The sequence below is a fragment of the Pipistrellus hanaki genome (genome assembly GCF_964339955.1).
Source record: "Pipistrellus hanaki genome assembly, chromosome: 6".
In the NCBI taxonomy this organism is placed as follows: Eukaryota; Metazoa; Chordata; class Mammalia; order Chiroptera; family Vespertilionidae; genus Pipistrellus; species Pipistrellus hanaki.
In genome coordinates, this window is record NC_140508.1 from 20975728 (window position 1) to 21002261 (window position 26534).

At 40.1% G+C, this 26534-nt stretch overlaps 1 protein-coding gene across 4 annotated transcripts in view; it reads left to right on the forward strand.

Annotated features, from left to right (window-relative positions):
• Positions 1 to 26534, forward strand: part of KIF16B (kinesin family member 16B) — a 252717-nt gene that overhangs the window by 53888 nt on the left and 172295 nt on the right. For all 4 annotated transcript variants that reach the window (XM_084887626.1, XM_084887625.1, XM_084887623.1 and 1 more), the window contains exons 11-12: positions 6083 to 6148; positions 9390 to 9449. In XM_084887626.1, the coding sequence (XP_084743752.1) occupies positions 6083 to 6148; positions 9390 to 9449 (126 nt within the window). The remainder of the gene's footprint in view (positions 1 to 6082; positions 6149 to 9389; positions 9450 to 26534) is intronic.

Below are 26534 nucleotides of genomic sequence, written 5' to 3' on the forward strand. Positions count from 1 at the left end.
GTCCTCTCTAGAGCAGCTTCTTATCTAGAAATATATGTCCCGTGAAGCCTTTGACATAAGTGGTTTTACCTATGAAGATATTGACAGGATGAAAATCTTACTGAGTTTCCTGTGACCTGAAATACAACTGAAGTTATTTACCGAAAGATGCTGGACAACAGTTGTGGAGGAATTGCTCATTACACTTAAAAACATGTCCATATACATTTTACTTTTTAATGGGGAGCTATCCTGTGTGTGTAAGGAAGTTGTCAGAACAAATAGTACAGCTGTAGGTGTTGCTATCAGGCAATATAACTTAGGACATGAACCCAATAGTTATTTCTACTTATACACCTTGTCATTGGGATCTTTTCCAGTGTTTTTAAAACATTATTTATCTGAAGTAAACATTTAAGTATGATTTTATGGGATCACCCAAACTACTAAATGTGAAGGAAAGTATTTGGGAAATTCTTATGCAACTTCTTTTAATGTTTTACTAAGTTATGAGAGTGAAGGAAAAAGAAGATTAGCCTCTTAAAATTAAACAAAGGAAATTTTTGAAAGGAGCCTTATTATGTGGGCAGAAAAGCTCCTGGGGAATGTCTTCAAAGATATTGTGTATGCCAGTTGCCTTATCTTTTGTGGTATTTTTTATTATTATTATTATTATTTTTTTGCATGACCAAAGACTACTGTAATTAACGAAGCATTTTTGTTGCTGTAATTTTTGGGATGAGGATGGAAAAGGTAGTTAAGTCTATTTTATAACACACTGAAGATAAAATTCCTTGATAAACTCAATACATTAAAATAAAAACAGGAGTCAAATTTAAAATAATTTATCATACTATGAAGCTATAAATTGTGATATAATATAGGCTTATTCAAGATTAAAGTTTTGATGCCTAATAAAATAAGCAGGTGTTTTTAAGTGCCCATTAAAAAATCTGTTTACATTTTTCTGATGATATTGCTCCATTCTCACATTCTTGTATTCCAAATGCTGCCATGGTGCATTGAGAATGTTACTCAAATCAAAGTTCCATTTCTAGGGTCAATTTGGTACAGTTAAATAAGAATCGACTTCTTTTAATAATTTTATTTATTTGCCAATCAAAATGTCATGTGCATAGAGTTTTAAAATCACAATTTTAATGAAACAAATTATTTTGACATATATTGGATTTGCTTCTACTACTACATAGAGATAGGTAAATATATATGTAGTTATTTATATATGTATGTGAACTCTTCATTGAAGTATTATATGTGTGCAAAAATTACATTTATGTAAGTATACAGATCAGTGAATTTTTACAAGATGAAATCACCCCTTTACCCTTCTCCCACATCAAGGAACAGAACATTACCAGCACCCTAGAAGTCCCCCTTAGTATTGCTTTCTAGGTACTATCCACCCTTCCCTTTAAGGGTAACCAGATCATGAGTTCTAAAGGCATAGATTAGTCTTTAGTTTTGCCTATTTTTGTTCTTTACATAAAAGGAATCATGCAGTATATATTCTTGACCTTACTTCTTTCACTCAATGTTGTATTTGTGAGATTCATCCACTTTGGTGCATGTAGTTATAGAGCTGTTTATTTTCATTTCTATATTGTATTCTATCACATAAATGTTTCCCAACTCATATGTATGTTCTATTTTTGATGGGCACCTGGGGAGTTTCTTTTTTGGTGCTGTTGTGATGCTGTGGACTTTCTTATACATGTCTTTTAGTGAACATGCAGATACATTTCCTACAAGTATACATATGTCCAGTTTTAGTGGATACCAATTTTTACTCCACCATCAGTATATGAAAGTGCGTGCCAGGTGTAGTTCCTCCAGGTCCTTGTCAACACTTGGTACTGTCCATTTTTCACTGTAACCATTCGGAGGGATGCATAGCAGTTATCACTGATGATATTAGCTTGTACTTCTCAGAAGATAAATGAAATTGAGCATTTGGATATTTTGTATTTTCAAATGTTCTCTTTTATTATATTTAAAGCATATTTTCAGACTTGTGTTTTGAATTTGGCAGAAAGATAATGTCTCTTAACTCTTCACTTTTGAACTCATCTAGAGGTAACAGGAAAATGAAACAATATAGAAATGAAATGAACAACAAAAGTCAGGAAGCAAAAAACACAATGAGAGAAGATGAAAGTAGTATGAATTTCTCATTTTTGTAGCTGGAGTCAACAATAAGGTTTAAATAGTAGATAGATAATAGAAATATCAATATAACTCTTATGATCACATAGGAAAGCTCAGATACATGATGTTTGTAAGGATGGTCAAATATCTACCAGCTAATTTAAGGGGAAAGTAAACTGTGTAAAAATAGCATTATATGAGCTTAAAAAAAGCACTTTGTCACAACAAAGAGTGCAATTCATAATTACATTCAAGTATGATATCAGCTTTCATAAAAGAAAAAGAAAAACAAAACTCTAGGAAATAGCCACTTCTCAAGAGAAGACATGGAGATTGCCAATAAACATATGAAAAGGTGTTCAAACTATCAGAGAAATGCAAATTAAAACCACATTGAGATACCAAATCACACCTGTCAGAATGGTTATCATCAGTAAGTCAATAAATATTGGCGAAGATGTGGAGAAAAAGAAACCGTAGTGCACTTGATGCTGAGGATGCAGACTAGTTCAGCCAGTATGGAAAATAGAATGAAGGTTCATAAAAATTAAAAATGGAATTGCCTTATGACCCAGCAATTTCACTTTTGGTTGTATATCCAAATAAACCAGAAATACTAATTTGAAAGAATATATGAACCCCTATATTTAATGCAGAGTTATTTCCAATAGCCAAGATATGGAGGCCAATGCAAGTGCCCATCAGTAGATGAATGGATAAAAAGTGTGGTACATATATATAATGAAATATTACCTGGCCATAAAAAAGAATGAAATCTTTTTTTTTAAAGAATGAAATATTATTGTTTGCAACAGAATGGATGGCCCTATAGGGTATTAAGATAAGTGAAATAAGTCAGTCAAAGACAAATTCCATATAATTTCACTTATATGTGGAATCTAAAGAGCAAAATAAATGAACAAACAAAATAGAAACACACAGAAAGAACAGACTGATGACTGCCAGAGGAGGGGTGTTGGAGAGATGGGTGAAAAGATGAAGAGATTAAGAACTATAAATTGGTAGTTACAAAATAGTCACAGGGATATAAAGTACAGCATAGGGAATATAGTCAGTAATATTGCAATAACTATGTATGGTACCAAGTGGGTACTTGAAATATTGGGGGTAACACCTTCTAAAGTAAATGATTATCCACTATGCTGTATACCTGAAGCTAATACAAAACAATATTGAATGTAAACTAATTGAAAAATAAAGTAAAAAATAATAATAAACAAATAAAAAATAAACTGTAAGAAATTGCAGGAGTTAGAGCCATATACATATTTGTCACAGGGAACTTGTATTCCTCTTTCTCATTTTATGAGAGCTCATATAGACAAAAATAAGTGAAGACAGCATGTCTACATTGCATAATGAAAATCTGCTGGAATCAGTAAAACCAGGAAAAAGATTGCCAACTCATGCATCAAAAGACTACTTTTCTTATGAGAAGTGCCATTAAAAACTAAGAAGATTATGATCCAACAGAAAAGTGAATGGGACAATATGAGCATAATTCATAAGAAAAAACTTACAAATGGCCTCTAAACATCTGGAAGTAAGCTCAATGTCATTTGAAATTGAGAAATGCAAATATTAAGAATAGTAAAATAAATATGTATATGTAAATAGATACATAGTTATCAAGCTGTGTATTTTACTATATGTTCCAAAAACAATGAGATGCCCTTTTCACCTCACATGGCCTATGTCATTAGTAGAGTTGATATTGCTGAAGTTTTGATGTAGTGTTCCTCTTGATTTAACACATAAACTTAATATCAGTATTATTTAATCTTGAATACTTTTCCTCAAAAAGGACACTTTGCAAAGAATTCGTTAATTGCAAAAGTTTTAGTTTTACCAAAGATTTCTTTGAGAAAGAACTTAGGTAGGTCTTTATTTATGTGTGCTTTAAAATAATTTTCCAAAGTTATGGTGATAATGGTAGCCTGCTTGCATATATTTAACCAGTTATTACCTACTGAGCTGATGTTTTAGAATGTTTTAGCTTTGATTGCCAATGAAACATTTTAACAGTGGAGTCTGGAAATGAGCCATGTTATAAAGGGGGTTACTAATTGTATTGAAAATTGTCAACCATATACAATGATGCAGTCATTATAATATCTTCCACTTGCATTTCTTCAGTGAAAAATACTTATTGAGTATCATCTATGTGTACAACGGCATGGACATGCTTGGTGCAGTGATGTATTGAAGTAATGTGTTGGCAAAGTTTCTTTTCTCTCATTAAGGATGAATTTGACCTGGAGTTAACTTGCTACTTTTATTCTATGTAAACTGGATAAAAGTGGGATACCAGCTATATAACCAGGCAACATCTCTAATGATAAAATATCCCCTGCGTGGTGAATTGCATCTGGAGTAGGATGAACTCTCTATAAGCTATAAATGTGCTGCTGAGAAGCCTTAGCTTTGGGTTTCCCTGAGAGCAATGAATCTTATAATAGGGATGTTCCTTGTGGGGACCCCGGAGGATTGCCTATGACATTGTTACAAGAGATATTGGTTCCCCACACGTCTCGACCCTCAAGAGGTCCAAAGACAGTACTCCTGGACAGCTGTGGGGACTACTGCAGAGGGCACATGATACCTTGCCCTTCCCTGCTGGCTGCTCTGCCTTTTGCTGAGCACAAAGATGCCAAGAGTGGCCCATGGTAGTCTTGTTAACTGAGCCTACTGAGATCAACTCATGGGAATTATATTTGTTCAAATAGAAATTGAAATGTAAATAATAATGAAAGAAATATTCAGCCTCCGAGGAAGACAACTTGGCTATTAAAAAAATCGTATATATATTGATGAGTCACAGATTCCCCCTTAGGAATTTATTCTGTTGATATAGCCATGCATACTGTAGGCAGCGATTATAGGGATAGTCATTGTAGCATTGCTGGTAGAGCAGATTAGAAAAAACTGCATTTCCATTAATACTAGAGCACTGACATAAATTATAGGATATCCATATAATTGTGCTCCATGGTGGAATTGGAATTGTTAAAAAGGATGAAGTGGTTTTATTTGTACGGAATTTCCCCCAAGATATGTCATTGAGTGAAAAAGGCAATAATCAGAATAGTGTTTATGTTTAAAAATAGACAGCAAAAACATGCCTGCATATGACTAGAATAATTGCAAATTGGATAGAGGTGGTTGCCTGTGGGAAGGGGAGGGAACAAGACCCCCCATATTCTTTCTTATGGTATCTGAGGAAGCACCGTGTGCCACCTGTCAGATGAGTTACAAGTAGTTAAAGCCCTGTGTGCCCTGCCCCACCTGGCTTCATTTGCCTCTCCCTTCTCTATCTGCTTCTTCCTCCCAGTTCTAACCCGATTTTGGTGTTTATCATTCTCATATCAATCTTTATACCTTTGAGCAACATGGGTGAATGGGTGAGGAAGTGGATGAACAGATTGTGGTGTAGCCATACTATACATGGGATATCACCCAGCAATGAAAATAAATGCGTTTTCTTTGCATATGCCAATAAATATGGATTTCAAAAGCCTGTGGCTGAACAAGACTTAAGCTTTTTAGATTTTGAATTATTGTAGTTTGCGCATATTCAAAGTAAACAATTTTTTAAGGCTCTATTTATTTAGGTCATATGTGATTTGGGGAAAATGTTAGTTATATTACATGTATGGCTATTTCTCACTTTGCTGATTTGTATTGCCAATGTAGGTTTATCAGGATACCATGGTTTTGAATGTTACAAGTTATGCAGCCCATGCAGTAAAGACTTGATGGTGTGATTGACACTTTTCGCGGGGTCTAGGACAATACTTTTTACTGCTATTTAATAGTTTATTTGACAATTTCTGGTAATTTTCTGTATCATGGAGCAATCCTTCCTCTAGATTATTGTTGTGTACTAATTACTGCTTTCTTATGGTTTAAATCGTAGATTGCCCTTTTAGACTCTCCCACAGCCTTAAGTATGGAGGAAAAGCTTCAGCAGAATGAAGCAAGAGTAAGTGATGCCTTGATTTCTTATTATTTCAAAATCATTACTTTCACTATTATTTTAAGAACATGCTTTTTAGTTCTTGCCATTTGAGACTAATTTTCTCTCTTCATGACACTTAACATTTTCCCACCCCTACTTGTGATAATCTCTGAATGCATAATAATCTGGCTGCTCAGTGTATATCCTATATAATAAAAGGCTAATATGTAAATTGTCTCCTCTACCAGGAGTTCAACCAACAGTTAAGTTGGCCAACCGTCCATGTCCCCTCCCCCTGGCCAGGCTGGCTGGACCCCACCCATGCATGAATTTATGCACCGGGCCTTTAATATATGTATATGTATATGTATATGTATATGTATATGTATATGTATATGTATATGTATAGGTGTATGTATATGTATACGTACACACACACACACACACACACACACTGAGTGGCCAGATTATTATGCATTCAGAGATCATAATAATCTGGCCACTCAAGGTTTATACATATATATATATATTTATATTATTTTTTAAAACATATTTTTATTGATTTCAGAGAGGAAGGGAGAGGGAGAGAGAGAGAGAGAGAGAGAGAGAGAGAGAGAGAGAGAGAGAAACATCAATGATGAGAGAGAATCATTGATTAGCTGTCTCTTGCATGCCCCCTTCTGGGGATTGAGCCTGCATCATAGGCATGTGCTCTGACTGGGAATTGAACTGTGACCTCTTGGTTCATAGGTTGATGCTCAACCACTGGACCACACCAGCTGGGCAAATAGCCCCGTTTGAAAAGAGAAATGGGTATTAAGAACATACTTTGGATTAGATTTTGTTTATTATTCTGAATGGTTAAAACAGACTTAGAAAGCAAACTGGATTCTCTTGGTGAAGCTCCTTCAAGAATACACAATATTGAAGATATAAATTGGGTGTTGTTAGGAACTTGTTGATACTTCCCTGGATAATTATGATGAATAATTTGATGATAATAACACTAGTAATATTAGTTTCTTAATTTCTATTTTTCTCATGAAATTTTGTATTTAGTACTTCATATTCTAATTTTGAGTGCTTTGAAATGTCTGGATATAATCTTAAAATTTTTTTAATAATATTTTTCAGGAATACCTAGGTAAAGTTAATAGAAATCAATATACATTTAAATTCAAATGCATTATACATGCTGTGACAGAAGTGACTGCCTATCTCTTTCATAACATTTTCTAAATTATCACCTATTATTTTTTTGCTGACCTTTTAAAATCGTCATTCATTTGCTTGGCTACAAATCTTTATTACTTGATCACATTGTTAGAGGTCATATCATATGTTTTCATTTTTTTAATTTTACGAATTGAGATTATTTGCTTTAAACTCAGTAGTAAAATAAACTCAAGGCATACTTACCATTTGTTTAAAGCTGGAATTATTTCATCGAATTGGAAAAGAATTGATTGGCTTATGTTTCTTCAGGAGGGCATATACCCATGTTGGTGAAGTAAAGAAGCATTTATTGTTGAATGCTTAGTGTTTCTCAGAGACATTGCTAGTGAGAATCTGTTAATTTATTACTATAAATTAGAAATTCAGCCCACCGATCTCTCCCCTTCTGTAGGGAGAAAAGGCATAAGAATATTTCCTCTTCGAAAGCTTTTGCAAAACATAAGCCCTGAGAGCTATGTGCATTTACTGCTGTCAGAGCCAGTGGAGTTGGCACCACTCATGTGATGAAGGTTTGGAGTATACAGCCAGTTCCAGATAGATTAGGACAGTCTTACCAAATCATTAAAAACAAGTAAAAACAAAGTTAGAGAGGCTTTGACAGGTTTCTTTTTTCTTTCTTTCTTTCTTCCTTCCTTCCTTCCTTCCTTCCTTCCTTCCTTCCTTCCTTCCTTCCTTCCTTCCTTCCTTCCTTTCTTTCTTTCTTTCTTTCTTTCATTCTTTCTCTTCTTCTTCTTTTTTTCTTCTTCTTCTCTCTTTTTCCTCCTCCCCTCCTCCTCCTTCTCCTCCTCCTTCTCCTCCCCTCCTCCTCCTTCTCCTCCTCCTTCTCCTCCTCCTCCTCCTCCTCCTCTTCCTCCTCCTCCTCCTCCTCTTCCTCCTCCTCCTTCTCCTCCTCCTCTTACCAAGAGATGAGAGACTTTGACATTACTAGTAAAAAAGAAGAAACATTATTTTAACTTAGAAGTTGTATATCCCTGTAAGAGGTAAATCGAGGAGTAAAAGGAATAGCCAGTTCAATTTAGATGCATGAGATGTTTTGGTTTTCCTCTGGGATAAACTGTGAGTCTAGTTCCTTCATTTCGCCTCAGTTGCAAACACTTCCAGGAAGATTGCAGACACAAATGCCCTTTCCTGTTACTATACTTGATATTAAGTGTGTGGAAAGGATCTTCCTCTGTGTGGTAAGAGTACAAGCAGATGCATTCGGTGCATCCACTTTGGCCTGTTTAAATAAGGCAGCTTATCAGAGGGAAGACCGGGAGGTGTCGGTGGCATCGTCAGCTGTTGGGAGTGGGGAGGTGGCATGAGTGCTGGGGTAAAATGGGGGAAAATTTGAAAGCATGTGTACCCCCACTCTGCCTCTTGGAAGTCACTCTTTCAGCCATAAGTATACCCCTTTTCATAGAACACATTGTTCATTCATTTTTTTCTACCTTTTCGTAAGGAATCACTTTTTGCTTCTTAATGATTTACTCATGAGGATTATTTTAAAAGTTTTATGGAACTATCAATAACAATATTTTCATTAACTTGGAGAAGCCACTTCCAGTCTTGCTTTGTTGGACAGCTGGGTACATTTTCTTCCCTAGTTTCAGCAGACTAGAAAGAAGCTGATTCTTATCAAAAGATTTTTGCTTTTACTAAGAGTCAATTAAAGAGCTACCCCCCTTTTAAAGATAGAATGAGATTTGTAAGCCCTATTAATTAGCTACAAAAGCAGATTATCTCCTAAAAAGAAAACTGCAGCATCCCAGGCGATTTAATCACACATGTAATGAGAAAGAAAAGTCAGTCATTATTTAGTAGGACCTAAAATATAATCAGGAAAAAATTAACCCATTTAATGTAGGATGAGTTCAGCTGTTTCACTTATATTTAGTGATGGTTCTTTCGGGACTAGAAATTGCCATGCAATTTAAAACATTACAGCACACCCTTTTTTATAAAGCTACTAAAGTTGGAAACTTTCTATAACAAAATCACAATATTTTTTTATGGAGCAATCACAAATGTATATTTTTTTTTTTTTTAGGTTCAAGAATTGACCAAGGAATGGACAAATAAGTGGAATGAAACCCAAAATATTTTGAAAGTAAGGACTATAAAAACGTTCCTTAATTTTACTGTGCTGGTTTAGATAGGTAAAAGTTTATTTTCCTTCAAATATGGCTGTTGTGTGCTTTGCTGAAGGTGATTAGTGACTCTTGGGGCCTGGGGTTCTGATTTGGTTTTGGAGAAAGGGGAAAGAGCTGTTAGAGCTGTGTGTGTTTTAACACGTAGAGATGATGTTGATACCTGAGGGGTTTGCTTTCACTTGGAGTTTTTTACGTTTTTGACTCAGCACGTATTAAGCTCCATTTAACATTTCACTTTAACTTTCTGCTTTTGTTAAATGCTGTATAAAGTGATATGTTAAATTAAAAACAAAAAACAACAACTGCAGAAACTATCCCATGGCAATATTGTAGAATAAGTGTGCAGAGCATGGTTAGATTTCAGAAACTCCTAAGCCAGTGATTTCTTACTGGATTTTTTTTTCCCTGAATGTCTCAAGGGTTAGACACTGACAGTCAGCATATTTGGCAAGACTCATGAAAGGACACCATTTTCCATTCTCTGCTTCAAAGTACATGTTTTTTTATGTTCCCTTTTTGCTGAGTTGATCGAAAATCCATCCCGTCTGTAGAGGGTCAGCAGCACCAGGTTTGGGGTTCAGAATTGAATTTTGTGCTTTGAATAAATCTGTCTGACGTGATGCATGAGAGACTGTGATTTAGAGACTGTGGAATCCTAGGCTTGCTTTTGAGGCCCCCTCTAACATTAGCTAGGCTGCACACCATGGCAGAAACCCTAATTTGGATCCACTTCACATGAAAACCGGGCACCAAGTTACCCTTTCATGGGGGTAAACTTTTGAAGGCCTGGCTTGCCATTCAGTTGTGTGTCTAAACCGTCTCTTAAAAAGTGGGGTCAGCCTTGTTCCATAAGGTTCTCCATGTACCATTTCTGCAGCTCATTCTGTTCTGAGGGTTACAAAACTGTTTCTCATGCAGCCAGAGGCTGTGCTGCAGTTCTCAGTGGTGGTGGGTTGTGATGATCCAGGCTTTCTTTTCTTCCCTTCTGGTTATGATGGTAATATATTATTTCCTCAGCTTCTCCTTTGTTGAGAGATCTTTCTGCAGGAAACTGAACGGAGACCTGACTCACATTTTGGAATAGTAAGGTATGGAGTAAGCACCACCAAAGATGTGAATGTTTTTCATCGTTTTAGTGGCATCAACTGTCCTGAGTGATGCCGCAGCCCCAGGCTGTGAATCCAAGTCGTTTGACCTTTCTTGGCACAATTTACACTTTGCTCAGTAAATTGCCAAAGAGAGTGGGCTCCTATCTGTTCCATTTAGGGAAAAGAGAAAGCAAATAGTTAGTACTTGAAAAGTCATCAGTGTACACAGTGCCTGTTAGCACAGGAGGGACCGAAGCAGTGAACTGAAGGACTTCCGCCGAGCCTCTCCCGCTGCCCAGCCTCTCCTGCTGCTGTGATCGGGGTTGTGGTTTCTGCAAAGAGTTCCTCTCGGAGCGCCACTGTGCTGAACCTGGAACTTTTCCTATGGACCCTGACACTAAAATCTTCCTCCAATTCCAGTTCTATTTTTAAAAAATAAATTTTATTATATTTTTTTTCACTTTTCAGATGAGGAAAATAGAAATGTGGTATGTGCTAGGTGTTAAAGGTTATGAGAAAGGTGGATGCTGTTTCAAGTTATTCCCTTCTTTTGACCTTGCAAGCCCTTTTTAGGATTTCTCTGCTGGTGTCTGTGCTTTCAGCTTGCGGTTGTTTTCTGCTCACCTTTGATAAGGGCTGTCTTCATCTCTTCCCGGAAGACCGTGCCTGAGGGCTGAGGTGAAGAAGATGTCTTTGAAAACATTCTGTGGAAATTGATGGGGAAAGTGTTACTTGATAAATCTGAATGAGTTTATTATATCTGTGTGGTTCGCATAAACCTTTCCCATATTTCTGCCATCTTACCCTTCCATGATGCTACATAGAACCCAGTGGCTTAAAACCATATTTATTTTCTCAGGCTTGTATAGATTGGCTGTGGGTTGGCTGCTCAAGTAGGTTTGGCCGGGCTTGGATCCGGGCTGTGGTTGGGTTCCAGGTCGGCTGCACATGTCTCTCTCCTCTAACCAGCTGGTTGTCCAGAGCATGCTCTTCTCATGGTCTTGGCCAAGGTATAAGCAGACAGGCCTCATCATGCAAACACATTTCAGGCTTCTGTTTACATCATGTCTGCTAGCATCCCACAGCAAATCACTTGGCTGAACTGAAAGTCAAGGGGGAAAGAAGTGTATGTCATCTAATAAGGCCATGGCAAGGGTGTAATTGTATGAGCCTATTTTGAAATCAGTGGTCTGCTCTGTACACACTGTGTTAAAATATGAATCTTTTCAGTTCCTAGAACTTGCTTTTTTTGTAGAGGCAGGCCAGTGAAGCACTACATCTCTAGGATTAGCTTCTACATCAGGACCTGGTTGTTTACTCTGCCAATTTGTTAGTTGTTATTCCTTCCAAGCCCCAATTTTAAACATTCAGAAAGAGATCTCTGGGGAGAAGACTCAAGAGAGCAAAATAACCTTGGGCATTAAAGGGAGATATAAGGACAAGTTTGTTGTGTCTTGGCACAGTAAGAACCTTTCCTGTTCCTTTTTCTTGCCCAACTTTATTATGTTTTTTATAGTTTAACTAGTGACCCAAAGCATGAAATTCTTGCACATTAAAAGGGGATTCATTAGAGGAAATAATTTAATATTGCTATTTGCTCTTTCTCTATAATAGAAGTGTCAGAGATGAAAGAAAATTAATAAAATGTATATGAAAACCTTTCTCCTGTCAGAGTCTGGGGCACACCATGGGACCCAGAGTTAAGTCCCCACCCACCCACATGCACCTCAAAATCCTGTGAGACCCAGACCCGGCCGGCCCTCCATCATCATTGGGCTAGATCCAAACCTGGCCAGTCCTACCCTTGTCAAGCCCTGCCAGGTTGGAGACATGGCCTGAGATCCCCTGTCAAACCCTGCTGGGTGGGGGGCATGGCCTGACTTCTCCTGTCAAGCCCCACCAGGCAGGGGGGCCAGCCTCAGGTCCCCCGGCCCAGCACCAGGAGGGAGGTGCAGCCTCAGGTTCCCTGTCAAGCTCCACTGGGGGGGGGCGTGGCCTGAGTTCCTTGGACCCAGCACTGGGGGTGCACCTTGAGGTCCCCCGTCAAGCCCCACTGCGTGGGGGGCATGGCCTAAGGTTCCCTGTCAAGCCCAGCCAGGCAGGGGGTGCAGCCTCAGGTCCCCTAGCCCTGTACTGGGGCAGGAGTGCGGGTTGAGGTCCCCTGGCCTGGTGCTGGGTGGGGGGTGTGGCCTGATATCCTCTGTCAAGCCCCACCTGGTGGGAGCATGGCCTGAGGTCCCCTAGCCTGGTGCTGAGGCAGGGGGAGCAGCCTGAGGTCCCTTAGCCCAGCTCCAGGATGGGAAGTGTACCTTGAGGTTCCCCCATCAAGCTCTGTCGGGCGGGGGGCTTGGTCTCACGTCCCCTGGCCTGGCACTGGGGTGGGGGGGTGGGGCCTGAGGTCCACCAGCCTAACACCAGGATGGGGGCACAGCCTGAGGTCCCCTGTCAAGCCCCATGGGGGTGTGGGAGGGCATAGCCTCAGGTTGATTGCTGGTTAAGGCTCCTTATAGGAACTTGGCCTCAGCTGTGGGTGCAGCCATCTTTGTGACAGAGTGATGGTCAATTAGCATATTCCTTCTTTATTAGATAGGATATTTTTATTTTTTATGTCTTTAAATTTTATTTTTTAATTACAGTTTACCTTAAATATTATTTTGTGTTGTTGCTCAACTCATAGAAGGAAACTCATAGGTATTGCTTGTAGAGAGGACTAAGGAAAGAGTATAACCCTTCTCAGCCACCAGAGTGAGCTTTATAATTGTTGAGCTGTCTGTGTTGACTGCTTACATTTCCTATTCAGTTCTGAGACTTTAGACTAGGTTGTCAGCGAGCATCATGAGCAGTTGCCTCCAGAATATATGGGAGCCCATCCAGGCAGGGTAAAGAGTCTCAAGTGGGTATGGAAGGCAAAGATACTTTAAAGTCTGAATTACCGGTACTCTTAAAAGTCCCTTCATTTCCCAGGAAATCACCAGACCCTGAGCCTTCGGATGCTCAAAAGCTAAGGAATAACTTCCTTTCTTTTTAAACTGTGGTTTTGCTTGCTCTAGATGAGTGAAATCCAAGGTCATGTTGAAGGGGGGTGGGGGGAGAGTGAAAGGCTGCTGGGTGGACACATGTCTGACAAAAGGCACTGGCTGTTCTCAGCCAAGCTGGTGGCACTGTGGTGATAAGGATGAGGCTTCCAGCTTTGTCCTTCAGAACTTGGATCTTCAGCTTTAGTTGTCTTTCTCACTCCCTGGGTTCTGCCGCTTACCCACAGTTGACACATACCCTAGTTCCCAGCTTGAAAATAAGGGTGGGTGTCGACCTCTTCCTTACATCCCAGTTAGCAGGGTCTGAGATAATAAAGTACTCGGGTTGCTCTGAAAGTAGCTAATGATGGTGGAAAGTGTGTTTATCTTTAAGAGGTAGTTCTCAGGCAGTTAGATAATGAGAGTTTTATTAACCCCTATAATGTATTCTCTTGCCTCTTCATCTACCTTCCTTTTTTTCATTAATCTTCATTTTCTAGAAAATTAAAGTCCAAACTTTCTTGCCTGGCCCCCAAAGGCAGAGATCTCCTCCTTTCCACATATCCTATCACACAGTTCTCTGTGCCCCACATCCCAGCATCTCTCCCCCCCCCCCCCCTCCCGCCCTCCCCCCGCCCTGCCTTGCCAGATGTCTCACTGGTCCCTGTAGGAACCAGGCAGTGGGTGTTTTGGTGTCTCTTGACTTTTGACTGTGTTTCTCTATCATCTGAGGTATTTCCCCTTCCTGTGCCTGTCAGATTCCACTTTGAAGCTTTCTTTCCCACTTCCTGGTAGAATGATTTTGTTTTCCTATAGCTTTTGCAGTGTTTAGTTTTACTTTTGTCACAGTATTCATCAGATGAATTGGCATCATCTGAGTTTGGTGATCTTGGTATTTCCCTCAACAGAAGCAGGATCCAGGCAAGGATTGGTTCTGTCATTCTGTTTACCTACTTCTGGAACTCTGCTTCTCACCAAGCAGGTGTGCATTGAAAATTTGCTGGATTAAAGTAGTATCAAGAAGCAAAAAACAAAAACCTAGGGCTGGCATAATGAAATACCCAGACTGGGTGGGTTAAGCAGCAGAAATGTATTTGCTCACAGTTCTGGAGGCTAGAAATCAAGATCAAGGTGTGTGCAGGGTTGGTTTCTCCTGAGGCTTCTCTTCTTGGCTGTGGATGGTCTCTCTTCTTGTGTCCTTACTGACCCTTTCTCTGCCTGTTTGCTGCACCCCTCGCTGGTGTTTTAATCTCCTCTTATAAGAACACAAGTCATATTGAATTAGGGGTCACCCTAAGGCAGTGGTTGGCAAACTCATTAGTCAACAGAGCCAAATATCAATAGCACAATGATTGAAATTTCTTTTGAGAGCCAAATTTTTTAAATGTAAACTTCTTCTAATGCCACTTCTTCAAAATAGACTCGCCCAGGCCGTGGTATTTTGTGGAAGAGCCACACTCAAGGGGCCAAAGATCCACATGTGGCTCGCGAGCCGTGGTTTGCTGACCACTGCCCTAACGGCTTTGTTTTAATTTAATTACCTCTTCAAAAGTGCTCTCTCCAAATACCGTCACATTCTGATGTACTGGGAGTAGGGTTTCAACATGTGACTCTTAGGGGGGACACATTTCAGCCCATAGGGAGACACATTTCAGCAACCTTGGACCATTCAGATCTGATGACTCAGTGTGAAAAGTAGCAGGGAATGTTGTGCAGGCAGCGGCCTCACCCTAGGCCCTAGTAATGTTCCTATCTATGCATTCCATCTTATTTTTCTTATTTCTATTTGAAAGGCATATATATCCTTGTGTATTTTTTTTAATATATTTTATTGATTTTTCACAGAGAGGAAGAGAGAGGGATAGAGAGTTAGAAACATCGATGAGAGAGAATCATCGATCAGCTGCCTCTTGCACACCCCCTACTGGGGATGCACCCGAAACCAAGGTACATGCCCTGGACCGGAATCGAACCCGGGACCTTTCAGTCCACAGGCCGACGCTCTATCCACTGAGCCAAACCGGTCCCGGCATCCTTGTGTATTTTTATTCCTCAAAAGAATGTGGCTGAATTTCTCTTGAATGTAGTCCAGTTGTTACTTTAGGTCAGTAAGACCTTTGCTGTTCAAAGCATGGTTCTTGGACCAGAAGGTTCAGTGTGATCTGGGAGCTGGTTGAAAGTGCAATCCCTGGGCTCCACCGCAGGCTTCCTGCCTCAGATCTGCATTTTAATAAGATTCCCAGGTGATGCTTCTGCTTCTTAAAGTTTAAGTGCTGAGTCAGAAAAGCTGAGGAAAGATGGCGCAGCCTTGGATTCAGATCCTTTCTCCTCCTTCTCCTGCTCTGCCCCATAGAGCTGGGGCTGGCCCCTGTGAGAAGCAATATGGGAGAAATCAGATCCTGCCCCACTGCATGGCCTCTGCTGCATCCACATGGCCCCTCCTGTGAACAGTTCTGCCTCCAAAAACACTCATCCTTTTGTCCCTCCTGCCCAGGGGTGATGCTGGCTTCCTGCTGTTGTAACCTTATGGGTGGCCTCACCACCCAGATGGCTTCCCCTGTCTTCCTTCCACCGAATGACCAATTACCCTGTTAAAGCTGTTGGGACTTAGACACTGGAGTAGCTTCTGTTTCATGGCAAGACCTGTGTCATGTTAGAGTCCTCATCCTAGTCTCTTGACACTTGCTGCCAGGTCCACCGAGTCCATGTTAACATCTCTTCTCTGTTTGACTTATCCCTCTATAGTCCCTTGGGATGCTGCCCCAGAAGTTTAATGCTCATCCTGCTGGACTTGCATTAAATTGCCATCTCTCACTTGGGACTTGGAACTTAATGTTGCGAGAAATCCAGCTTCTCCGAGCCCTGGGATCAGTGCATTCCTGAGGCCTTACTGTCGGTCCCTGTTTGCATAGCATCAACAGTGCACTGACTGCTTTGTGATTGAAGTGGTTTATGAAGTGACTGCTAAATACCCTTCTCATGTGCCCTTTGGCCTGGCTTTTTATAAATGTCTTATTATTGCCGATGAGTTTTTCATAATGAAGGACACCCAAATTCTTTGTCCACACTCCTTGTCTCTCCCCACCCCTTTATGTACCTTTTTGGTTTGTCTGCTCTGTACACATTTTGGTTTCTCTGTTCTAGGGTTTTATAAATGATTAAAAAAAAAAAAAAAAAAAAAAAAAGCTCGAAGATATGCTATCTGACTTCCAGAGACTCCCTAAGCTCTGTGCTTCAGAATAAATCACAGAAAGTTTGGGCTGCAGCGTCACGCTGACTGACAGATGGTGCGCCAGAAGGGGAGCTGCCTGTGTGCAGTGTCTGTCCAAAGCCCAACTGGAGTGAGGCTTGCTGCCCCGGAAGTGCTCTCAGTTTGAATCCCTCCAGCACTGGTTATTCTTCCCCCTTCTTAATATGTAGATTCTCTTTCTTATGGGACACATAGCCTTTGGTTACTCTTGTGCCTGACTCGCACTGTGTTTTCATTGTCCTGCTCAGGGCATCTGACTGTGGCTCCCACCGGGGTAGGAGTCAGGGAGCAGGCCGCTCATGTGCAGAGTTCCTCACTGGAGAGTCTTGTCCTTGAACATCAGTGAGCTATTTGTATAAAAGTTGAATTACAGTTGCTTTTTTTCAGACACTAATTATGTTGATTTTTTTTTTTTTTTCTTAAACACAGTGAACAATGTTTGTTGAATTAGATCTGGAGGATGGTGCATATTTGAGTCTATGTGATGATGGGATCCTCATGCAAATGATTTAAGTTTAAATTGTGCTGGTGTCTTACTATTCCATTTTCAGGCAATAGAGGAGGCAGGCTACTACAAGTCCGTGGCAGGAGTGGGTAACACATTGATGGAAGAACATTTTTTAGTCTTTTAGAATGTTTTGACTAATAAGTGTAAAATGAAATTGGAATTCTTTACTGAGATTAAATTTTATGGAGAGGCATTATAAACCAATTTATTTCTGTTTTATGATAGAATCCGTCCTCTGAACTTTTGTCTCTGGACAATGATGGCAACTTATAAAAGGCGTTTTTCCTACTGTCTGCAGTTTTCCATTTCACACAGAAGACTTGTATTAGGGGTGGCATTGATCTAGAAGCAGCACTAGTAACTGGGGCTGTTGCTCAGTGGCCTTGTGGGGCCAGGTGTGTGCTCTCTGGCTTCCTGCTGCTCAGGGCACTGAATCCTCTGGTGTGCAGATCACTTATGAACAGAGCACTGGAGGGACAACAGTTTTGTGGCCTGTGCCTCCTTTAGAATGAGTTAATCTTGCTCTTTTCTTGATGCAAAATTGAAGCTGGGAGGTAGCTCGAGGATAAAATTTTATTTATGGACAGCAGTTTTGCTCAGATTTTGGATTAAGGAGGAGGCATGATTTTCAACCATGGGTTACTGCTTTCCTTATCAGCAGCTGTGAGGACATTTGCTGTTTAAAAATTCTGACCTCAGACAGTCACACATACTATTTATTGTTTAGGTGTAGCCATCTTAAAAATACAAAGTGTTATCTTTGGAGCTCATTTGGCTACATGAAGATAATGCATTGAATTTCCAAGTGTTCATTGAAGCAGAGATAGGCCAAAGTGGCAATTTTAGAAGTCAGTGTTCTTTCCCCTTGGTGGTGTTTATTTTTAATTTAATGTTTTTGTTGATTTTTATAGAGAAAGGAAGGTAGAGAGATAGAGAGAAGGAAACATTGGTGAGAGAGAAACATTGATCATCGATATTCTACCACCTGCATGCTCCCTATTGGGGATTGAACCCTCAAACTGGGCATGTGCCATGTCTGGGAATCGATCCATCAACCTTTTGGCTCATGGGTTGATGCTCACCACTGACCTGTACCAGCCGGGTAGCCCTTTGGTTTTCATTGTGAAAAGAGTCAGTCCTACTCAGCACTTGCATCCGTGTGCAGGTGATGCCTTTCGGTATTGGCCTTTTGGTTGGCCATTCTTAATCACTTTAAGAAACTTTAGTTTCAAACATTTGGAAGTTTTTTTGGCAAGTAAAGGATAAAAGGTGGTGAGAATCCTTTTGCATGGTGATATTCTGAAAAATTAGGATTGCTGCCTGTATCCAGAAAGAAATTCCTAGCATTACTGTGGGTTTGAAAATATTCTCCTTGTAATTGTTTGCCCAGCTTGCCTCATTTTATCTTTTTCATACATCCATCCACCCACTCACCCACCCACCTACCCATCCACTCACACAATCATCCACCCATCCTTTCATCCCTTTCTCCTTCCCTAATTCATTAAATACATGCTTATTGAGAGATTGAGCACGTCTTATGTACTGTATTAGATATAGCTCTAGACTCCAAGTATATCCAGTAAACAAAGAAAATCTCTGCCATTATGGGGATCAAATCCATAAGTTAGAAGACTTTCACACAATTGGGCTTTTTTTTTTTTTTTTTTTTTTTTTTGTATAGCTCCCGTAATTTAGTACTTTTCTCATCTCTTCTTTTGTTCCTTTAAAAATACATACAGCACCATTTCATTGGTAAGAAATAAATGTAACCAATGGAAATCAGATCAATGACTGGGAAGGGAACATTTGGGTGATGGAAAAGTCTTGATGAAGGTAGAAGCCAAATGTATGCATTTGCCAAAACCTACCACATAGCATTTTAGGTGTGTGCTTTTAATTCTTTCCTAATTTTACCTCAATAAATTTTTAGTCAGTTAAAACTGTATCTTCTAATAAAACAATATAGTTTATCTCTCAGACTGATGTTTGAGGCATCAGATTATATAAAATAAATGTCTTACATTTTCAATTCTGGTATTTTATTAATTTCACTTAAAATATAGTTTATGCTAAATTATTTGATCTATTTGTTTGTACTATAGCACTTTGAAAAGTCCCTGAAACATAGAAGTTTTAAAATTTATATTCATTAGGATATAGAGTCCATAAGGACACAGTTTCTATCAATTTTCTTCACTGCTTGTTCGGTCTGAACACTGGATAGATGAATGGATGGATGGTTGGTTATAAAGGCCCCAGTTGGCTCTATGTTACTGGAGAAGTTGTTTCGAGAAATGAGTTCATAAATGTAATGTGAATGTCAGGCATTTTTGGAAATGCGGAGGGACTGATTCTTGATTATTCATGTTGCATTGTTACTATCTCTATACACATAGTTCCTTCAGTTAGATTATAAACTTGAGGTCAGGGAACACCTTTCATTCATCTTTGTATCTCTCATAAATTCTAGTATGCTAGTTCTTTTTTTATAACTAGAGGCCGTGCACGGGGGAGGGAGGGGTCAAAGTGGTGTCCCTCAGCCCAGCCTGCACCCTCTCCAGTCTGGGACCCCTTAAGGATGTCTGACGGCCGTATGGGATCGGGCCTAAACGAGCAGTTGGACATCCCTCTCATAATCCAGGATTGCTGACTCCCAACCACTTGCCTGCCTCTGCCTGATTGCTCCTAACCAACCGCTTCTGCCTGCCAGCCTGACCACCCCTAACCACTCCCCTGCCAGCCTGATTGACGCCTAACTGCTCACCAGCAAGCCCGATTGCCCTTAACTGCCCTCCCCTGCTGGCCTGGTCACCCCTAAGTGCCCTCCCCTGCCAGTCTGATTGCCCCTAACTATCCTCCCCTACAGGCCTGGTCACCTCTAACTGCCCTCCCCTGCTGGCCTGGTCCTCCCAACTGCCTTCCCTGACAGGCCTGGTCACCCCTAACTGTCCTCTCTGCTGGCCTGATCGCCCACAACTGCCCTCCCCTGCAGACCTGCTCTCCCCTAACTGCCATCCTCTGCAAGCCCAGTCAACTCTAACTGCCCTCCCTGCTGGCCTGGTCCCCCACAACTGCTCTCCCCTGCTGGCCTGGTCACCCCTAACTGCCCTCCCTGCTTGCCTGATAGTCCACAACTGCCCTCCCCTGCAGGCCTAGTATCCCCCAACTTCCCTGTAGGCCTTGTCCCCACAATTTCCCTCCCCTACAGGCCTGGGTTCCCCCCAGCTGCTCTCCCTTGCTGGTCTGGTCTTCCCCAGCTGCCCTCTTCTGCCAGCCTGGTCATCCCCAATTGTCTACAACTGCCCTCCCCTGCCAGCCATCTTGTGGCAGCCATCTTGTGTCCACATGGGGGTGGTGATCTGTGTCTTAGAGTGATGGTAAATTTGCACATTGCTCTTTTATTAGATAGAATAAGGGTTCAGTGAATTATTGTTGAACTCAACTGTCTTCCTTCATTTCTGAGAAGTTTCAGGACAAGTTTGAGGCTACATAACCATTTTCCCTAAAACCTAGTAGTCTAAAGAAACTGTTATTATTTTGCATGATTTTGTGGACCAAACTGGCTCAAGGAATTTCTGCTGCTCTCGGGGGTTGGTCTACAATGGCCTCACTCACGTGGCCGTGGTTGGTTCAGTACTAGCCGGGGGTGATTTGTCCTTGTGTCTCTCATCCTCAGGTTCATTTATATGGTGCCTCAGGGTCATAGGAAGAACAAAAGAGATAAGCTCTAATGTCTAAGAATTTTTTAAGCCTTCACTTGCACCTCACTGGCTAATGTTACATTGGCCAAAGCTAGTCATATGGCTTAGGGAGTAGGTGTGAGGGAATTACCCAAACAAACGTGTAGAGGGAAAGCTGGAGGGAGAGCAGTGATTCTTTCCATTTTTATAAAAAATCAACCACAAGAATCTTTGTTTCCATTCTTCTTCGTCTTCCCAACTAGCTGTAATAATTTACAGCTGTGTGTGTATGTATGCGTGTGCGTTCCTGTCTTTCCAGAGAAGAGGGTTTTGAAAGGAGAGAGGATTTGTGATGGGGAGGTTGCAATAAGGATGATTTGAGAGAACCTTATGAGAAACTATGTCTCCCTGCTTTAATCTGCAGATGAATGTGGATGACTTCCTGTCTAGTTGAACAAAAGTCTCGGTCAGTGCTCCCAATGTGCAAAGACCTTTATCTTCTTTAGTGGATCCACACATACTATCTCATTGGCTCTTTCTTGATCTGAAGCAAAGAAAAAAAAAAAAAAAAGATGTCACTACACATTATATAAATATAAAGTTGTTAATTTGTCCACCTCTCATTAAAGTCAACCTCTGCTGTTAATTTCTATCAAACTGTGTGTTCTTCCTTTTCTGCTCCTGCAACTGTTTTTTTTTTTTTTTTTTTTTTTAAGATGAAAAGCAAAATAATAAAGTTCATTGTTCTTTGAAACTGGGGCTTGATAATTAATAGATGACTGTCCGGGCTCCAGCACTGGAGGTTGCCTGAAGAACGTGGCAGGGTCGGAGGCTAAGCAAACTATTCTCAAAACCAGCTCTGATGTTGTTAATAATGACAAGCCTGCCATATTTTCCACGGCAGTTTTCATTCTGAGGGAACTGCTCGTAAATAAAGGCATTGCAAGGATATGTTGGTTCTTCCTTTTGAATAGCATTTCTGGAGCAAAAAGCTCAGAAAGAAGTCAAATGCATCCTGTTAAATGTTGGTACCATGCAATAAATTTTGAATGCATGTGGGATTTTCCTTCTGATCTTTTGCAGTGAGGCATGTGCACTGACGGGCTCTTTCTGCATATTTATTGCCACAGTCGGGAGGAAGAGATTGCCTGGTCGTATGGAAGTATGCTTTATGTACACCTGGTTCACTGGGTATGCTAAACTCTAGGGAGTTGGTTTAGTTGACAGGGAGGCTTAAAAAGTGACCTTTTTATGGTATAGTCAGTTTATTGTTCATGTCACCCAGGAACACATATAACTCAGCTTGGAGGAGTTCTAAGGGCTGTGAGTTTGGAGAGGAGTGGGTGGTGATGGAGTGAGCCCGGGAGCCAGGAGATGGATCCCATCTTGCCGAGCCTATGGTTTTTGTCATCGGTGAAGAATGTATAATCTTATGTTCTGGAATGAAAGGCCCTGTTAATGTCAATCATATCCATTTGGTCTAATGTGTCATTTAAGGCCGATATTTCTTTATTGATTTTCTGTTTCGATGATTTATCTAGAGCTGTCAGTGGAGTGTGAAGGTTTACAACTATGTGCCCTTGTCTGTTTCTCCCTTTAATTTTATGAGTAGTTGCTTAATATGTTTCGTTGTTTCCTGATTGGGTGCATATATATTAAAAAGTGTTCTGTCTTCTTAATGTAGTGTCCCCTTTATCATTATAAAATGTCCATCTTTGCCTCTTGTTACCTGTGTTATCTTGAAATCTATTTTATCAGATATGAGTATGGCTATATCTGCTTTTCGTGGATGCTGTTTGCTTGTAGAATCATTTTCTACCTTTTAACTTTGAATTTAACTTCCTCTTTACAGCTTAGACAAAGTCCCTGAAACATAGAAGTTTTAAAAATTTATATTCGTTTGGCTAGAGAGTCCATAAGGACACAGTTTCTATCAGTTTTCTTCACTGCTCAGTAGGTCTGAACACTGAATGGATGGGTGGTTGGTTATAAAAGCCCCAAATGGCTCTATGTTGCAGTAGAAGGTAGCATATGGTTGGGTTTTATTGTTTTGATCCAATCTGCTACTCTGCGGCTTTTTATTGGTGAATTCAGTCCATTTTACATTTAGGGTAATTATTGATGTATGAGGATTTTCTATAGCCATTTTATCTTTTGTTTTCTGGTAGCTCTGTACCTCCATTGGTTTATTTCCTTTGTGTTTTTGTCTGGTGGTATTCCATATTTCTTTCTACTGTTTCTTCTTTTTTTTAAAGTTATTTGTCTCATTTTGGGTTTTTAGTGTGTGGTTACCCTTAGGTTTATGAAGAATAAAGTTTCATATATACAGTAGTCCTTTTTATTTTTATTTATTTATATTTTTATTGATTTCAGAGAGGAAAGGAGAGGGAGAGAGAGATAGAAGCATCAATGATGAAAGAAAATTATTGGCCGGGACCGGTTTGGCTCAATGGATAGAGCGTCAGCTTGGGGACTGAAGGGTCCCGGGTTCGATTCCGGTCAAGGGCATGTACCTTGGTTGCGGGCATATCCCCAGTAGGGGGTGTGCAAGAGGCAGCTGATCGATGACTCTCTCATCGATGTTTCTAACTCTCTATCTCTCTCCCTTTCTCTCTGTATAAAAATCAATAAAAATATATTTTAAAAAAAAAGAAAAAAAAAAAAAGAAAGAAAATCATTGATCGACTGCCTCCTGCATGCCCCCTACTGTGGATCTAGTCTGCAACCTGGGCATGTGCCCTTGACCGGAATCAAACCCAGAACTCTACAGTCTACAGGTTGACGCTCTATCCACTGAGCCAAACCAGCTAGGGCAGTCCTTTTTATTTTGAATGCATCTGATCCATCTTACTTTTCAAATTCAGACCTTTTATGTTTTTCTTGTCACAAATTATCCCTGTTTACTATGTAAGTTTGCTGGTCATCTTACTGGTAATTTTGTTATCTTTTGTTCTTTATTTCAGATAGAATAGCTCTCTTGAATATTTCCTGCAGTGGAGGTCTTCTGTTGATAAATTCCTCAGCTTCTGTATTTCTGGAAAAGTCTTTATTTCTTCTTCATATCTAAAGGATAACTTTGCTGAATATATTATTCTTGGCTGGTAATTTTTCTCTTTCAATAGTTTGAATATTTGGTCCTATCTTTTTTTTTTTCTAGCTTATAGAGTTTCTGCTGAGAAATCTGATGATAACCTAATTGGATTTATTTTAATAAGTTATTTTTTTTCTTTCTCCTGGCTGCCTTGAGAATTTTCTTTGTCATTAATTTTTCACAGTTTTAATACATTGTGCCTTAGAGAAGGCCTTTTTGAATTGTGGTAATTAGGTGTTCTGTTTGCTTCTTGGAAAGAGGGCCTAGCTCTTTCCATAGATTTGTGAAGTTCTCATCAGCTATTTATTTGAGTAGCTTTTCATTTCTTTCTCCTTCTCTTCTTTGTCTGGGAAGTCTATTATTCTTATATTGCTCATTCTAATGGAGTCAGATAGTTCTAGAGTTATTTCATTTTTTTAAGTGCTCAAATCTCTTCTTCCCTCTGCATCATTTCTAGATTTCTGTCTTCAGTATCACTAATCCTTTCCTTCATCTCATCCACTCTATTTCCTGTGCTTTCTAGTTTATTCTTGATCTATTTTATTGAGGTTTTCATCTCCAGAATTTCTTCTTGGTTCTTTTTAAAATTTTTAATTTCTTTGCTAAAGTACTTGTTTAATTTATTGATTTGTCTTTTGAACTCATTAAATTACTGTCTGTGTTTTCTTGTATCTCACTGAGTTTTTTACAAACTGAAATCTTGAATTCTCTGACATTTATATTACATACAATATTTCCATGTTCTTAAGTTTATTTTCTGGAGATTTATTTTCTTTCCTAGGTGCTTTATTACTTTGATTATTCATGGAATTAGATTTTTCTTTTCTCTCTGTCTAGGCATTTATATATGAGTGGCACTTTTCTAGCAGATTAGCAGATTACTATGAAGAGGTCTTTCTATTATTTTCCAGTAGGTGGTACTGAATTACAAGTTTTTTTTTGTTTTGTTTTGTTTTGTTTTTTATAAGTTCCCAGGTAGGTGGTTTCCTCTTCTGTGCTCTGCTTGCTCGGGTCCTAGGGGACAATCCTGCTGGGGAATGTAGTAGATGATGGGGTTCTAAATCCATGAAATCCCAGTGCTGTCTTTCTCAGCTAGATGCTGCCCTTAGTATAGCAACAATTCATAGGGGTGGGATGGGCTGGGGAAACCCCATTGGCTTTGTGTTTTGCCCTCCTGTAATGGTGACTACGGACCTCTGTGGGGTTCTTCTTGCACCCGACCCCAGAACCAGTCATGGTGTGCACCCTTTGCTCAGGGAAAAAAGTGTTTCTGTAGTACCAGTTCTCAGGTTTGCAGATAATGTGCTTCACAACTTGACATCAAGGGCAAAGGGAGGTGAGCACTAGGAAGTAACAGGGAGGTTACAGGGCAGCAGGCTGCTGTGGCTTTGTTTCTCTGTCTGGAATGTGGACTGATTGACAACCTCCATCGTAAGATGGTTTGCTCTTGCCAAGGTCTCTGGGCTCAACTGCAGCTCATACTTCCCATTTCTGCAGGGATGCCCACTGAATCTCTGTGCTCCTACAGCTGAAGGGAGTACCAGCCACAACCCGATTCCTCCTCTCTCCAGGGTGAGCCCTGTCATGAGCTCCTGGCTACAGGGCTGCGGCCCTGGCTCCTCTCAGCATTTCATCCTTCTCACTGCCTTGGTTTGCTCCCACTTGGCCACCTTTAGATGTTCCAATGTGCAGATCTCTCAGGTGTGTTTGTGTGTTGAACAGGGAATCCTTTGTTGATGTAATAGCTGTTCAATTATTGAAACTTCAAGGGGAGCGACCAAGGGGATATCTCATGCCGCTAGTCCCCTGATATCACTTTAGATGTCTTTAAAAAGTTGTCTATCAAACATTACCTCTGCTTCTTCTTCTTCTTCTTTTTAAAAAAATATATTTTATTTATTTATTTATTTTTTTTACAGAAAGGAAGAGAGAGGGATAGAGAGTTAGAAACATTGATGAGAGAGAATCATCGATCAGCTGCCTCTTGCACACCCCATACTGGGGATGTGCCCGCAACCAAGGTACATGCCCTTGACTAGAACCTTCCAGTCCACAGGCTGACACTCTATCCACTGAGCCAAACCGGTTTCGGTTCACCTCTGCTTCTTGAGAACAGTCAGTATCCTCTCAGAATGTGCAGTGGAGAACTTCCTACTTCATTTTCCAAAGGTCTCACTTGAAGCTTTTTACAGGCCCCAACTTCTTTATGGCTGAGTAAATACAGTTCTTTAGGTCAGAAGTCTGTCTCCAAAATCACAGGTCTAAACTCAGAGTGTTGACAAGGCTGCTTTTCTTCTGGCAGCTTTAGAGAGATTTGATTTCCTTATCTTTTCCTAATTCCAGTAGACAACTGCATTTCCTTAGATGGTAGCCCCTTTCTCCATCTTTAAAGCCAACAGTGCCTCTCC